Raw genomic sequence first — 17,186 nt, forward strand, 5'->3', positions numbered from 1 at the left:
AGAGAGGGGAAGTGAGCTGAGCTCATTAGCATGTAAAGCTCCCCCATCCAACTTTTAACTTCACCCAAACAGTCAAATAATGGCTGGAGGGATGTATTCTCATCAGACTTAACAGGTAGATAAAGCTGTATGTCATCTGCGTAACAATGATACGAAGTCTGATGCTTACGAAAAATATTAGCCAAAGGAAGGAGATAGAGAGAAAACAGAAGAGGGCCTAAAACAGATCCATGTGGGACACCACATGTACATGCAGCAGAGGAGGAAGTGATGTTATCAATTTCAACAGAAAACATTCTCCCCTCAAGATAGGATGCAAACCAGTTTAAAGCTGTTCCCCTGATGCCAACATACTGCTCGAGACATTTCAGCAAAATAGTGTGATCAATGGTGTTGAAGGCTGCACTTAAGTCCAAGAGAAGCAAAACACATTTTCCAGAGTCAACAGCCAGTAACAGATCATTTAACACTTTCAAAAGAGCAGATTCTGTGCTGTGCTCTGAATTATGTCATTATGCTTTAAAAAAAGAAGAAAGTTGATGAAAAACAACCTTCTCCAATACCTTCGAAAGAAAAGGCTTAGAGATAGGTAAGGACGATAATTAGTTAAGACCAGAGGATCTAAAGTAGGCTTTTTTTTAAGCACAGGCTGAATCAATGCATGTTTAAAACATGATGGGACACTGCCACTAATAAGACTACTGTTAATTATAGACTAGATACATGGGCCAATAGTGTCCAGTACCTCCACAATAAAAAATGAGGGAATCGGATCCAACGAACAAGATGCAGGTTTCATATGACAAATAATATCTATTAGATCAGGTAGAGACACAGGCTCAAAACTAGTTAAAGTAGCTAAATTACAGTGATCAACAAAAGAAACATTTCCAGAGTTTGTGATATTAGAGCGAATATTTTGAATCTTAGTAATAAAAAACTCTAAAAAATCATTGCAAACTGCAGGAGACACCTCTGGAAATGTAGTAGCAATAGGATTTAAAACCTTATTAATAGTACTAAATAAAACTTTTGGTCTACCAGCACTGCTATTAATCAAATTGGAAAAATATGTTGATCTAGCAGTCTTAACAAATTTCTGATAAGTCCTCAAACAGTCTCTCAAAATTTCATAGGAAACTTGCAATTTATCTTGTTTCCATTTTCTCTCTGCCTGCCTACAGTTTTGTCTCAAAACTCTCGATTCACTATTTAACCAAGGCTGATTTCTTCCTTTGCGGCATTTCAGTTTCAAGGGAGCAATCGAACAAGTAGAGTTAAAATAAAAAATTAACTCTTCAAGGTCCATATCAAAAGATGATGATTTACAAGAAATGAAAAAATCAGAAAACTCTCATCCACAAACATCAAATCCACCTGACACAGCTGCACCTCAAAGCTAGCAAAGCACTCCACAGATAAGATTCGGCAATTAAAATACTTCTTAAAAATTGTGGCTCCCCCACCCCTGCCCACAGTCCTCGGTGAACTAAAAAAGTTACAGTCACAGGGAGATGTTTCAATAAGGGGGTAAAGTTCACCAATATTAAGCCAAGTCTCTGTCATAAACATAAAATCCAATTCATGAGATGCAAAAAAGTCATTGATTATAAAAGTCTTGTTTGCTAACGATCGTGTATTGATTAAAGCCATCTTTACCGTCACCGAGTCCGAAGGCTGGTTCCGCGTTGTCTGATCGAATGACTTAGTCTTTGATAGTGTTAGGCGATCCACTATTCTCAAGTTACAAATGTTTACTCCTCTCCCGGAGGTGCAAGGCGGTGATTGAGTTGTTCGGACGTCACATTTTTACGGAAGTCACAGCGGCTCGTGAAAAAACACAGCAACTTTATGCAGGCTGTGTGCACTTTACGGTGGACTGACTGTTTTGAAACTTATATGGTAGTTACATAGCCCCTAGATCTCTGTTATAATAAAAAAAGCCAGGAAATTTCAGTTTTGACAATATGGGACCTTTAAGTGAATGCTAGCCAGCCATATAAATGTAAGGCAGTAAGCTCATTGGTTGCATATGCAGCATGAACCAATCAGCAATCAGCTTGTGCCAAGTCGTTTAACTCTCTGAATATCATCAGTTACGTTAACAACGCCTCAGCTTGTGTCATCTAGAGTTTCATGACTGAACTATATATATTTCATAGCCTCAAGGACTTTTGCAAAAATGTGTGCATGACTTTTATGTGTGCACGAGAAACCATTAAACTAAGCAAATTAAATAAAAAACTTGGCAAATAGGACAATGCCATCTCTAAAAATTCATATGCATCCATGCTCTCGTTTTATTCATAGTAAGATGGCAGTGATGCACAAAGAAAATAGGTTTTATAAAACTATAAATTGTAATGTGTAAGCATGTGGAAAATACCCATGCACATGTGAATATTTCCTCGAGGGTACAAAAAAGTTTTCTGTGTGCATGCAAAAGTCTGTATTTTTATTATTATAAATTAATTTAATAATAATTAAATTATAATAATAATTTTGTCACTTCTGCACTTTTTTTGTTACTTTTGGCTCTGTATTTTATCACTTCGACAAAATCAATGAAAAACCCTGTGAAAATTTAAATATTTACAGATGACTGTACTATATACCAAAAATATAGCTGAAAATAATGCTGTATGAACCGTTTATGTTGAATATGGTCTGAAAATCTACTGAGAGGATTGGAAATTTGAGTCTGGAAAAGTATGGAATTTTGAACTCTCTCTCACACACTCACAGATGTCTGTAGCTCTCGTGAACCTGTGTGTGTGTGTGTGTGTGTGTGGTGCTGCAGGGGGTTTCTCACGGCTCTACTGGTGTGTGTGCGATCAGATGAACGTTCCCTACAGAGACGAGGTGCAGTGGGTGAGTACAGCTCTATTCTCTCTGTCTGATCTCGTCTGTGTCTCAGTGTCTGTCTCACAGCTCTGTGTTTGTCTCTGAAGGACGTGGACACCATCTACCTGTCCCAGGACACGCGGGAACTCTGCCTGCAGGACTTCATACACCTGGACAACAGGTGACACACACACCGCAGCTGCAGCTAATACAGTGGTGGCCAAAATGATCAGAACACTAGTATTTTCAGCAGCTAAAAATGGTGTTAAGACAATAATTTCTGTTTTGCTGTAGTGTGTCAGTAGGAAATATCAGTTTACATTTCCAAACATTAATTTTGCCATTAATTGTAATAATCCAGTGAGATTTTTGAGATCTGATTTTATCATCATCAGTCTGTCTGGAATGACATGAAGAAACAGAACAAACTGAAACAGACTAAATCCAGAAGAACTGAAGACACTTCAAGAAACCTCCTGCAAAGCTACAGTACTGTTAAACGTTTTAGGCACTTGTGTAAAAATGCTGTCAAAAATAGATTGTCTTTATCAACTATCTTCTATGAACTAAACTAAATCAACATTTGTTGTGAGCATCCTTTGTGTTTAAGGCAGCTTTTGTCCTCGGTGCACTTGAGCAGAGTTTCTCAGGAGCTTTGCAGGAGGTTTCTTGAAGCGTCTTGGAGACACAGTTCTTCTGGATTTAGTCTCAATTTGTTCTGTTTCTTCATGTTATTCCAGACAGACTGATGATGATCAGATCAGATCTCTAAAATCTCACTGGATTATTATAATTAATGTCTAAATGAATGTTTGGAAATGTAAACTGATATTTCCTACTGACACACTCCAGCAGAAGATCATTTTGGCCAGCGCTGTATATCGAGCGCTCATTCATGCTGTGTTTGTGTTGTTGTGCTCAGGGATCTGATGGCCATCACTGCTGCTCTGGAGTTCAACCAGTGGTTCATCAAACTCTCCATCAAGGACTTTAAACTGGTGACTGAGTGTGTGTGAAAATGTGAAGCAGATAGAGGATGTGCTCGTACACTAATCGTGTGTGTGTGTGTGTTTAGAGTGCAGATCTGTGCGATCAGATACTGAGAGTTGTGTCTCGATCCACCAAGCTGGAGGAACTGACCCTGGACAACACTGGACTCAAGAGGTTCTCTCTCTCTCACACACACACACACACACACACACACACACACAGTATATTCATGTGTCCTGTTTTATCACAACAGTCTGTTTTACTGTATTTTACTGCGTGTTTCAGTGATTTTGCTCAGAAGTTTGCTGCTGCATTGAGTCAGAATCCAAACTCAGTGTTACACACTATCAGTCTGGCCAACAACTGCCTCGAAGACAAAGGTACAACACACAAATACACACATATTAGAGCTGAACTATTTGGAGGGAATATCTAGTTGCATTTTTTTCTGACAATTCATGCAGAAAAAATATGTACTTGATTTATCATAGCCCACATTCACGCTGTTTGTGACCCATTCAATATGACTGCAAGTAATTAATAGTTATTATTAAATAAAAATATTAACATAATAGATATATTGATGTTGTAGCGAATAATATGTTAAATGCAATGTCATGTAAAATAAAAAAGTGCATTTTATTTTACAGTATAGGTGTCGTTTGTTAAACCCGTTGTCAGTCCTGTGTCTTGTTTTCCCCTTCTCTCGTGTCTCTATTTTGCCTTCCTGTTCCTGTCCTCGCTCCCTATGATCATTAGTTAATTAGTCCCAAGCCCGTTTGATTTAGTCCGCACCTGTTCCTGTTCTTCCTCTGTGTTTCCCCATGTTCATAAGCCCTGTGTTTCCCTGCTTCTGTGTCCGGTCTGAACGTCATTTATGTTCGTCTCTCCCCCAAGCTGCTCGTTTCTTGATTTGGATTTCAATAAAGTGTTATATTTGGAATCTCCACGTCTCCTCGCTCCTTGTGCCCCGAGAGGGAACTGACACCCATACTGTTTTAGTTTTAAGTTTTTTGTATTGTGTGTGTGTGTGTGTGTGTGTGTGTGTGTGTGGTTGACAGGTGCTGTGGTTCTGAGTTCTGCACTGTCTAAACTCACACCTGGATTGAAACAGCTGGATCTGTCCAAGAACTCAATGTCAGCTAAAGGTGATCACGCACAATATCAAGTATTAATTTATGATTTGTATTTTCGTGACAATAACAGAAAGTAGTTGTTGTGTGCTGTGCTTAATGTGTGTGTGTGTGTGTGTGCATGCGTGTTTCAGGTGTGAATGTTCTGGCTCAGTGTTTCGGTTCAACATCACTCACACACCTGAACCTGTCTGGAAACACCCTCAGAGACGACATACCTGTATGTTCACACACACACACACACACACGCATACACGTTGGTTTTTGTGGGTTATGGGTACTCTCCATAGGCGTAATGGTTTTTATACTGTACAATCTGTATGTGCTATTGCCCTACACCAACCCTACACCTAAACTTAGCCTCACAGGAGACTTTGTGCATTTTTACTTTCTCAAAAAAAAACCTCATTCTGTATGATTTATAAGCTTTTGTACCCATGGGGGCCTCAACTTAGGTCCCCACTGTGATACGAGTCGCCATGAGTCTGTGTGTATTCAGGTTTAAGTCCCCACCAGGATATATAAACCTACACAAACGCGCACACACACACACACACACACACACTTAATTAGTGTGTTAAGTTGTGTTGATGTGTTTGTTGTGTTTGTAGCACCTGTGGAGTTTCCTGTCTCAGTCCAACCGTCTGCACACACTCGATCTGTCCAACAGCGACTGTTCCCTCGACCTGGTGAGACACACACACACACACACACACATCACAATCACACACGTCACAATCACACACGACATGTGTGTTACACTGCAAATTGCTGACAGACAAACTGTGTGTTCTTCAGGTGTGTTCATCACTGCTGCGCGGTTCCCTCAAACACCTGACCGTTCTCAACCTGGCCAGAAGTGTCTTCAATTACAAGTACAAACCACACACACACACACACACACTCAGAGATGCTGACGTCTCTGCTGGATCCAGCTGTCTCAGTCTGATGTTCTGTTCTGCAGGAAAGGGAAGGAGTTTCCGTCCTCCTTCAAGCAGTTCTTCAGCAGTGCTTTGTCTCTCCAGAACATCTGTCTGTCTGGAACCAAACTACCTTCTGAAGGACTCAAGTGAGTCTCCATCTGTCCATCCAGACCATGTTCATGTGACGCTAATGTTCTGCTCATGTTCTTCTGATGTTCTTCTAATGTGCTGCTGATATTTTTCTGATGTTCTGCTTATATTATTTTGATGTGCTGCTCCCATTCTCCTGATGTTATGCTGATATTCTCTTGGTGTTCTTCTGATCTTCTCCTGATATTTTCTTGATGTTCTCTTGATTTTCCCCTGATATTCTCTTGATCTTCTCCTGATATTCTCTTGATATTCTCCTGATATTCTCTTGATGTTCTCTTGATTTTCCCCTGATATTCTCTTGATCTTCTCCTGATATTCTCTTGATCTTCTCTTGATATTCTCTTGATCTTCTTCTGATATTCTCATGATGTTCTTCTAATCTTCTCCTGATATTCTCTTGATATTCTCCTATTATTCTCTTGATGTTCTCTTGACGTACTTCTGATCATCTCCTGATATTCTATTGGTGTTCTTCTGATGTTTGATGTCTTCAGAGCGCTGCTCCTGGGTCTGGCCTGTAACACTAACCTGCGAGATGTTTCTCTGGACATCAGCGGCTGTGAGGTACTGTACTGAACCTTCTGCTGTCGTTCTGACCCGTGACTGCTCCGTTTGGTGTTTGTTGTGTGTTCCTCACACGTTGTTGTTCTTGTGTTCAGTTGCGCTCAGCAGGCTCTCAGATTCTGGAAGGTTGTATCGCTGAGATCCCAAACATCGTCAGCCTGGACATATCAGACAACGGTTAATATATATATATATATATGCACGCACACACACAGATTTGTTGTCAGCTGTTGTGTTGATTCATGATTATTGTGTTTGTGTCTCAGGACTGGACTCGGATCTGTTCACGCTTCTCGTGTGGCTCGGGAAGAACCGCTCCATCAAACACTTGTCCATCGGCAGGAACTTCAGCAACATCAAAACCAAGTGAGACTCTGCAGCTTTAGGGCCTTTCGCACTGCTTTAGTTCCAGAACTAAAAGTATAGTACTAAAGTACTAGGACGATTTTGCGCGAACTATTTCCCAGTAAGGGTTCATTTGCACCGACAGTGGGTACTAGGAAGTGATTTGTACGCGGCGTTCAACAACGTAAACAAAGAAGAACAACGTTAACAACAGGAGGATGGAGGATGCTGTGATCGGAGCTGTGTTTTTGTTGTGTCTTACGGAAATCTCTAACGACAACTTGCAATTTCAAATTTCATTGAGGGTGATAGAAGCACAAAACACCATAGACGAAGTCTTCAGGTAAATGCCATTTATAAATGCTTTCAGTATGATACACACGGTGTTTTAAATCATGGCCGGTGAGGGCGTTTTCGTACGCGTTTAGCCAATCAGCGTACACTTACGTAACGGATAGTTCCTAGAACTGTTTTAGACCCTACTCTGAAGTAGGAGCTAATTTAGTTCCTCCAAACGGAGTTCCTGGATCTAAAACCGTTCCTAGTTCCTGCGGTGCAAACACGCCAAAAAGTGGGTAGTTCCACAATTAGTTCGGGTGCTATGAAAAAGTTCCTGCGGTGCGAAAGGCCCTATAGATTCAGTTTAGATGTCATGTGACCTTCACAGATCAATAGAGAAAAACAGGTTGCAAACAGGATGCAGAATATACATTTACAGTTACATTTATACATTCAGCAGACATTTTTATCTAAAGGTTTAGAATTTATTTAATGTTTTTGAAAAGAGTCTCTTCTCCACACCAAGGCTGCATTTATTTGATCAAACATATTGTAAAATCAGTGATGTTGTGAAATATTACAATTTTTAATAGCTGTTTTCTCTGTGAATATGTGTTAAACTGTAATGTATTTCTGTGATCTGCAGCTGTATTTTCAGCATCATTACTCCAGTCTTCAGTGTCACATGATCTTCAGAAATCATAATAATATACTGATTTACTGATCAACAAACATTTCTGATTATTATCAATGTTGAACACAGTTGTGCTGCACAATATTTTTGTGGAAACCGTGATACATTTTATTTTTCAGGATTCACAGATGAATAGAAAGTTCAAAAGAACAACATTTATTTGACAAGTCTTTTATAACATTATAAATGTCTTCACTGGCACTTTTGATGAATAAAAGGATTAATTCACACATCTTACATTCTGAATGTGTGTGTGTTTCTGTGCAGAAATCTCGGGCAGGTTCTGGTGTCTCTGGTGCACATGATTCAGGAAGAGGATTCTGTAAGTCTGTAGATCCATCATGTTTGAAATACTGCACTCAGGGTAGGCTACGTTGTTTAACTGTGTGTGTGTAGCCGCTGGCGTCTCTGTCTCTGGCAGACTCAAGGCTGAAGGCGGATCTGTCAGTGGTGCTGAATGCGCTGGGAGGAAACAGCAGTCTGACCCATCTGGACATCAGCGGGAACAGCATGGGGGACTTTGGGGCGAAGATGCTGGCCAAAGCCCTGCAGATCAACACCAAACTCAGGTGCCGCACACACCGACCACAGGATCGTCTGGTACACACTCAAGTACAGAAATGTACAGCGTTAATTGTGTGTGTATTTCAGGACTTTGATCTGGGACCGTAACTGTGTCAGTGCTCAGGGCCTGCAGGATGTGGCTGCTGCTCTGGAGAAGTGTGTATGAGTCTTCTTTAGCATCATATTCAGTGTGTGCCTGATCATCAGGTTCAGTCATGTTTGACGTTCATCTTCTGCAGGAATTACACCATCAGATTCATGCCGGTTCCCATCACAGATGCGGCGCAAGCTCTGAAGAACAACTCTGAGAAAACTGAAGATGCCCTGATGAAGGTCTGAACACAACACGAACATACACAGTCATGTTCAAAACATACAAAGATATGCTCTAAATATGCACAAACACATTCTAAACATAAAAAAAACACGATCTAAACATGCTCAAATATACACAAACACACTCTAAACATACACAAACTAACTAAATGTAGTGGTAAAAACAAGTTTCAAACTTCCAATTTTGTCCCTTGTTTCTTGGCCACTATGGGAGGTGTTGATGCAATAATCCGACGCGTGCAAAGTAGCATGAATAAATCCAGAAATACTTGTTGAAGTTGTTCCAAACAATAACTGAAGTTTATTAAACCAAAATTAGCTTGAATTGCAACATAAAACAAACAAACAACTTAAAGGCTAATTGCAGGTTTTTTGCACCATGCCATCTTAACTCCATGCACACGTCGCAAGACTGTATGCTCTCGCACCAGTGCCACCCTCCTGTCAGGGGTGGCATATCCTTTTAAACATTTTCCCTTCACACCTATAGAGGCCACACACTCAGAGAAATAAACAACATTAACAATATAGCAGCAAACTAATATTTAAATGAACATATAGAAAAATTTAATAGTAAGCTTGGCTCCTACACTAAACACACTCTAAATATACTGAAACATACACAAACACACTCCAAACATACACAAACATGCTCGAAACATACTTAAACATACACCAACACAATCTACACATACTCAAACATAAACAAACACACTCCAGACATACTCAAACACACTCTAAACGTGCTCAAGCATACATAAAAATACTCTAAACATACACAAACATGCCCAAACATACACAAACACACTCCAAGCATGCTCAATCATACACAAACATGCTCCAAACATACTCAAACATAAACACACTCCAGACATACTCAAACACACTCTAAATGTGCTCAAACATACATAAAACACTCTAAACATACACAAACATGCTCTAAATGTACTCAAACATGCTCTAAACATACACAAACATACTCAAACACACTCTAAACATGCTCAAGCATACATACAAATACTCTAAACCTACACAAACATGCCCAAACATACACAAATACACTCCAGGCATACTCAAACACACTCTAAACATGCTCAAACATACATAAAAACACTCTAAACATGCTCAAACACACTCTAAACATGCTCAAGCATACATACAAATACTCTAAACCTACATAAACATGCCCAAACATACACAAATACACTCCAAACATACTCAAACACACTCTAAACATACACAAACTCACTCTAAATGTAACCAAACATGTTCTAAATGTACTCAAACACGCTCTAAACATACACAAACATGCTCCAAGGATACTCAAATATACACAAACACTCTCCAAAGATACTCAAACATACACAGACACACTCTAAACAAACTCAAACATAACCAAAACACTCAAACATAAACAAACACACTTCAGACATACTCAAACACACTCTTAACATACTCAAACACACTCTAAACATACACAAACTCACTCTAAATGTAACCAAACATGTTCTAAATGTACTCAAACACGCTCTAAACATACACAAACATGCTCCAAGGATACTCAAATATACACAAACACTCTCCAAAGATACTCAAACATACACAGACACACTCTAAACAAACTCAAACATAATCAAAACACTCAAACATAAACAAACACACTTCAGACATACTCAAACACACTCTTAACATACTCAAACACACTCTTAACATACTCAAACATGTTCCAAACATACACAAACACACTCTAAACATACACAAACATGCTCCAAGCATACTCAAATATACACAAACACACACCAGACATACTCAAACACACTCTAAACGATTCTGATTCTGAAACATACACAAACTCTAAACGTACATAAACATGCTTTAAACATACTCAAACACACTCTAAATGTACATAAACATGCTTTAAACATACTCAACACGCTCTAAACTTACACGAACATGCGCCAAAAATATACAAACATGCTCTAAACATTCTCAGATATGCATAAACACTCTCCAACTTGCACAGACATGCAGCCAGTAGCCCCTCACTGCAGAAAAAAGATCCAGGGGCGGGGATGGATCCACATCTAGGGGTGGAGATGGGTGGGTTTAGGAATCAGGGGGTGGAGACGGGTAGGTTTAGGTCTATGTAAGGTGGGAGGAGTTGGATCTAGATCCAACCACGCCACCTGGATCTTGTGTTCTGCAGTGAGGACCATCTCCAGACATGCCCAAACATGCTTAAACACACTCTAAAAATACACAAACTCCCAGAAGCTCTTTTTTCCTGTGATGTGCCTCCCATGATGCTTTGTGTGTTTGTGTGTGCAGATGGAGCAGTATCTGCTGCGTAACCATGAGAGCAGGCGATACCTGCAGGAGCAGGCGTTCAGACTGCAGCAGGGCCTTGTCACCAGCACAACACAACAGGTGACTGATCATATCTGCAGAGCAGGTGGCTGATGGGATGTACAGTATATCTACTCAGCATTCACCATAACTGAAAACACAGTGTTTATTATTTGATTGATAGGATCATATATCAGAGCATATGCCTCTGTCAGTGGTGTGTTCATTCTTGTGTGTGTGCGTGTGTGTGCAGGTGATGGGGCAGGTGTGTGTGCAGGTCCAGGATCAGCTGAACTCTCTGCGCTTCAGCACGAGTGACAGAGTTCAGCAGGACATGAAGACGGCCGAGAACCTGATGAGAGATGCCAAGAACTCCACAACAGTGAGAGACACGCACACACCATAAATGGCTGATGGGTTCATATGACGCTGATATTACAGTTTTTTACAATCATTTTTGCACTAATAATGAAACCTTGATGTCATTTTTCAAAACTCTAGACACAAAACTCAAAACAGTCATTATTTGTAACACAGGCTATCCAGTATTCAAAACTTTGCATATTGCGTTCATATCTTTAAAGAGGCCTTGCATCTGCAGAAGCATTGGTTCAAAATACTAATTTATTATGAATTATCATAGGAACATTACTTTAGATCACCCACACACAAGATACTCATAGGTTCACTGTTTAGTTTTTAGTACAATCATTAAATATAGCTGTTCAAAACACTGATGCAGCTTTCATTATGGTTCACATTCATGCATCATTGCAATAGACTAGAGAGAAAAGTACAGACACTGGAATCATTAAACTAAATTTGAAAAGGATTTATGACATAATCAACACAACAGGTTTTTCAAAAAACTTTAAATAAGAAAAAAAAGATAAGAAAAAACTACATTAGGCCTACAGTAAAATGTAAACTGGAGTGTCCCTCACTGCACTATGTTTTTATCAACCCTGTCTTGTGGATTTGGCCACAGGTTCTCATCCACATCATAATGGATGTTTTCATTAGTTACGTAAACATCTTGAAAAAAATCTTCTATGATGGCAAATACAGGCCTGACATTGGTCTCCTGTGATGTCATTGCACACATCATCTATGGCCTGGAGAAGAGGGACTTGTTCGTGAGGAGCCTATTGAAAACCTTCCAATCTCCTTAGTCGGGTTACAGTAAGAAAAGGGGAGTATGGGGGTAAATACAAACTGTGGATGGGCCTGAAACCATGATTGCACTCAGTGCTGTCGCTAGGAATTCTGGGCCCATTGCACTAATTTTGCTCTGGGGCCCCTCAAAATCATATTCAGTGTGGGGTGGTCAGGCCCCACAGAGAACATCGTTCTGGGCCCCTCTCAACCGCTGGGCTCTCAAACTCTCCTCCATGTCATGGCCAGGTTACAGTAAAGCCTGCCTTATCCAAAAATATGAATGGTTCATATTCATATCAGCTTCCAGCTCTATCACCCTCTAAAAAGACATTTACAGTAGGAAAAGCAATTACTGATAACTATGATATAGACTTTCTTTTTTTTTTCACCCAACAACAGGAATCTTGAAACTGATCATATCTGAACATACTCAGTCCTCTGTTAATTCACTTTCATAAATTTAATATTGTTCATCATTTTCCATAAAAAAACTATGCTTCAAGAGTAATGCAACAGTTACATAGCAATTTGAACATTTGTATCAATTGATAGTTAGATCATTGTAATGAAAGGAATAAACACTCAATTCAGATGTGATGTGGGAGTTTTGAAATAGAGCCCTGCACGGGCCTCAAATTTAGGCCCTATCCCGGCCCGCGTCCGACAGCTCATCAGAATTACCGACCCGAGCCGACCCGAGAACAGGAGCTTCAGCTGAGAGAATACATGCCTCACAGACATGATAAATATATCTATAGAAAGCTTTAAATTATCACTTAACCAAATAAAAAAATAGAAAACAAAAACTTTATTATAATCATAATTTAATCATAATCATTTATTTAATCATAATCAATAAAGATGCATTTCTCTCTAAAGGCACGTCTAATGAGGAGACAGGATCAGCAACTTCATCCTTGTGACACAGACTCAGAAAACATTAGTTTAGTAGTAAATAATTCAAATATCTCCTTACTATTTCCCGCAGACACATTCATGGTTATGTTTGCTGGGGTTTTGCAGCAAGCTTTAGTCTATTGCATGCATTTGAACACAGAACTATTCAGCTGCTGCTGCGGGACACTAAACACCATCGAGCTGCTCTCAGTCGCGGCATTTTTCATCACTAATCGATGGATGTCTACAATATAAAAATAAGGAGAAACCCAAAACAGGCCCGATGCCCGGCCCGCATCTGAACTATGACGTGGAAATTGTCCCGAAGGCGTAAAAAAGTCGGGGCCCATCGGGCCCGGGCAGGGCTCTATTTTGAAATAGTAATACTTTGATGTTAAGTTGTGTCATTTGGAACCGGTGATTTTAGCTCAATGAACAAAAGATCTTTGGTTTATGTGTATTGTAGCCAAGCATTTGAAAAAAGTGTGAAATATTTTGAAAAATGTGAATTTTGATCATCAGTTGTGAATTATGTGTCTAGAGTTTTAAAAAATGACATTAAGGTTCTGTTAATAGTGCAAAAATAATTGTAAAAAACTGTATTACACAAACCCTGACAGAAGATTAAAAACATGATGTGCTTCAGTTATTAATTGTTTTTCTGGTTGAAGACATCCTCAGCATGAGGTCTGCTCACGTTCAGTTTGTCTCATGATTGTGTTGAACCAGCCCTTCATAAGTTATTAGATTGGAACGTAGGGCTGTAATAATGCATACTCAAACACACTCTAAACATACTCAAACATGCTCAAACATACACAAACACACTCTAAATGTACTCAAACATGCTTAAACATACACAAACACGCTCCAAACATACTCAAACACTCTAAACGTACTCAAACATACTTAAACACCCTGTAAACATTCTCAAACATATACAAACACGTTCCAAATATACTCAAACACACTCTAAATGTACTCAAACATGCTTAATCATACACAAACACACTCCAAACATACACAAAACAAGCTCCAAACATTCTGAGGCATACTCAAACACACACAAACATGCTCCAAACATACACAAACACGCTCTAAACATACTCAAACATACACAAACATGCTCCAAACATACACAAACACGCTCTAAACATACTCAAACATATACAAACATGCTCAAACATACTCAAACACACTCTAAACATATTCAAACACACTCTAAACATACACAAACATGCTCCAAACGCACTCTAAACATACTCAAACATGCTCAAACATACACAAACACGCTCTAAACATACTCAAACATGCTCCAAACATACACAAACACGCTCTAAACATACTCAAACATATACAAACATGCTCAAACATACTCAAACACACTCTAAACATATTCAAACACACTCTAAACATACACAAACATGCTCCAAACGCACTCTAAACATACTCAAACATGCTCAAACATACACAAACACGCTCTAAACATACACAAACATGCTCAAACATACACAAACACGCTCTAAACATACTCAAACATGCTCCAAACATACACAAACACGCTCTAAACATACTCAAACATATACAAACATGCTCAAACATACTCAAACACACTCTAAACATATTCAAACACACTCTAAACATACACAAACATGCTCCAAACGCACTCTAAACATACTCAAACATGCTCAAACATACACAAACATGCTCCAAACATACTCAAACACACTCTAAACATACACAAACACACTCCAAACATTCTGAGGCATACTCAAACACACACAAACATGCTCCAAACATACACAAACACGCTCTAAACATACTCAAACATATACAAACATGCTCAAACATACACAAACATGCTCCAAACATACTCAAACACTCTAAACATACACAAACATGCTCCAAACGCACTCTAAACATACTCGAACACAATCTAAACATACTCAAACATACTCAAACATGCTCAAACATACACTAAACATACTCAAACATGCTCAAACATACACAAACATGCTCCAAACATACTCAAACACACTCTAAACATACACAAACATGCTCCAAACGCACTCTAAACATACTCAAACATGCTCTAAATGTACTCAGACACACTTTTAACATACTCAAACATGCTCAAACATAAACACGCTCCAAACATACTCAAATGTACACAAACAAGCTCTGCTCACATTCAGTTTGTCTCATGGTTGTGTTGAACCAGCCCTTCATAAGTTATTAGATTGCAATGTAGGGCTGTAGTATGTAAGCTTAGTTTTGTCTCTGTCTGTAGCTGCTGCGCAGTCTGTATCACCTGCGCTCAAGCGGGCAAGCGGCGGGCGGCAGTGATGGGTCAGCAGGTGTGTGTGTGCAGCAGGTGCAGGAGAAACTGTGTTCAGTGGCAGGAGAGATCAGCACGCTCATAGACCAGCAGCTGCAGGTACTCTCACACACACACACACACACATCACCATCATACTGACCGGCTGAGAAACACACTCTGATGTGTGTGTGTTCAGGGTTTGCTGGTGTCCATGTTGGATACGGCTCAGAGCGTGTGTCCTCACATCATGCAGCAGGCGCGTTTGCGTGAAGATCTTCTGCGTGCCAGCGAGGGGAGGACGAGCGTGTCGAAAGCCTTCATCACCTCCACGCTGCTGGAGCAGTCGGCCATCGACATCATCAATAAGATCAGGTCAGCTACGGCTGCGCTCAAGTTTACACTAGTATTATGGGTTAACACAGGGATTCACAAATGTCAGATGAACCCCTTGAAGTCAATATTTAAGTAATTTAACAACACATTCACATGTTCATGATTCTCTGATGTCAGCTAATGGTGACATGGCATGCTAGTAAACTGTTGTATTTTGATTTTTAAAAAAAAAAAATTTTCTATTTAATTTTTGCTATTTAATTTTTTGTTTGAACTTTAAGCATTTTAATCTCGCATTTTATGATTTAATTCATTTTTAGTGTTTTATTTTTAAATCAGTTCTTTATTTTAATTCTTTTTATTTTTAATATTTTTAGTTTTATTTTAAAATGATGCATTTTGATTTAGCATTTTTTATTTAATTTTTAGTAATTTTCACTTAATTATTTTTATTGTTAAATATATATATATTTTTTATTTGCATTTAATTATAAAAAAAATTAATTATGTATTTTAAATTAGCATTTATTTTTGTAAGTGTTTTATTTGTTTTTATTTTCAAATATTTTAATTTGACCTGAATGGACAATCTTATTATCCTCAGGATCTTTATTGCTTAATTTTGGATCCCACAGAGTCACTTTGAGAGCCAAACAGTGTGTGTGTGTGTGTGTGTGTGTGTGTGTGTGTGTGTGTGTTCAGTGAGGTGAAGCTCAGTATGGCGTCAAGTCTCTCTGATTACATCACTGATGAAATCCTACAGTCTCTCTCTCGCTCTCAGCAAACACTGGTGAGATTTGCATTCACAAAACTACACTTTATCACAGTGTACGTGTGTGTCTAATTCACGTGTGTGTGTGTGTGTGTGCGTGTGTCAGGTGGGTCATCTGAGCAGGAGAGGGCAGCAGCCGCTGCTGCATCACGACTCACAGGAGACAGAAGTTATAGACGAGGAAGAAATACAGATGGTCAACATGAAACAACAACCAGAACAAAAACCACAGGTACACACTCACACAGGGAAGAAACACACACTGTAAAAAAAAAGATTTTTTAAAGTTAAGGTTTGCAAATCCTGCACCATATGTTTTTCAGTGTAAAAGAGAATCCACAGATTCATGGGTGATTTTAAGTCATCGTTTAATCCGTGTGACTTTCTTTTGCCTGTGGAGGACAAATGGAGACGTTCAGAATGTGCTATTTTTATTTTTATTGAATTTTATATTTCGCATTTTTATTATTTCATTTTTTAGCAAGTATTTGTTTTTTATTTAAAGTTTTTTTATTTTAATTTGGCTTTTTTATGA

The 17,186-nt window shown here is 39.0% G+C and overlaps 1 protein-coding gene across 2 annotated transcripts in view; it reads left to right on the forward strand.

Moving 5' to 3' along the window:
• LOC306847318 (F-actin-uncapping protein LRRC16A-like) overlaps window positions 1-17,186 on the forward strand; it is a 30,173-nt gene that overhangs the window by 7,658 nt on the left and 5,329 nt on the right. For both annotated transcript variants that reach the window (XM_079381205.1, XM_079381206.1), the window contains exons 7-29: window positions 2,801-2,871; window positions 2,952-3,025; window positions 3,767-3,842; window positions 3,920-4,008; window positions 4,120-4,214; window positions 4,896-4,982; window positions 5,102-5,187; window positions 5,579-5,656; window positions 5,766-5,842; window positions 5,932-6,036; window positions 6,538-6,607; window positions 6,703-6,784; window positions 6,874-6,973; window positions 8,193-8,247; window positions 8,322-8,494; window positions 8,577-8,645; window positions 8,729-8,822; window positions 11,154-11,252; window positions 11,425-11,553; window positions 15,517-15,663; window positions 15,743-15,918; window positions 16,582-16,669; window positions 16,758-16,883. In XM_079381205.1, the coding sequence (XP_079237331.1) occupies window positions 2,801-2,871; window positions 2,952-3,025; window positions 3,767-3,842; window positions 3,920-4,008; window positions 4,120-4,214; window positions 4,896-4,982; window positions 5,102-5,187; window positions 5,579-5,656; window positions 5,766-5,842; window positions 5,932-6,036; window positions 6,538-6,607; window positions 6,703-6,784; window positions 6,874-6,973; window positions 8,193-8,247; window positions 8,322-8,494; window positions 8,577-8,645; window positions 8,729-8,822; window positions 11,154-11,252; window positions 11,425-11,553; window positions 15,517-15,663; window positions 15,743-15,918; window positions 16,582-16,669; window positions 16,758-16,883 (2,246 nt within the window). The remainder of the gene's footprint in view (window positions 1-2,800; window positions 2,872-2,951; window positions 3,026-3,766; window positions 3,843-3,919; window positions 4,009-4,119; window positions 4,215-4,895; window positions 4,983-5,101; window positions 5,188-5,578; window positions 5,657-5,765; window positions 5,843-5,931; window positions 6,037-6,537; window positions 6,608-6,702; window positions 6,785-6,873; window positions 6,974-8,192; window positions 8,248-8,321; window positions 8,495-8,576; window positions 8,646-8,728; window positions 8,823-11,153; window positions 11,253-11,424; window positions 11,554-15,516; window positions 15,664-15,742; window positions 15,919-16,581; window positions 16,670-16,757; window positions 16,884-17,186) is intronic.

Source organism: Barbus barbus (genome assembly GCF_936440315.1).
Source record: "Barbus barbus genome assembly, chromosome: 27".
NCBI lineage: Eukaryota > Metazoa > Chordata > Actinopteri > Cypriniformes > Cyprinidae > Barbus > Barbus barbus.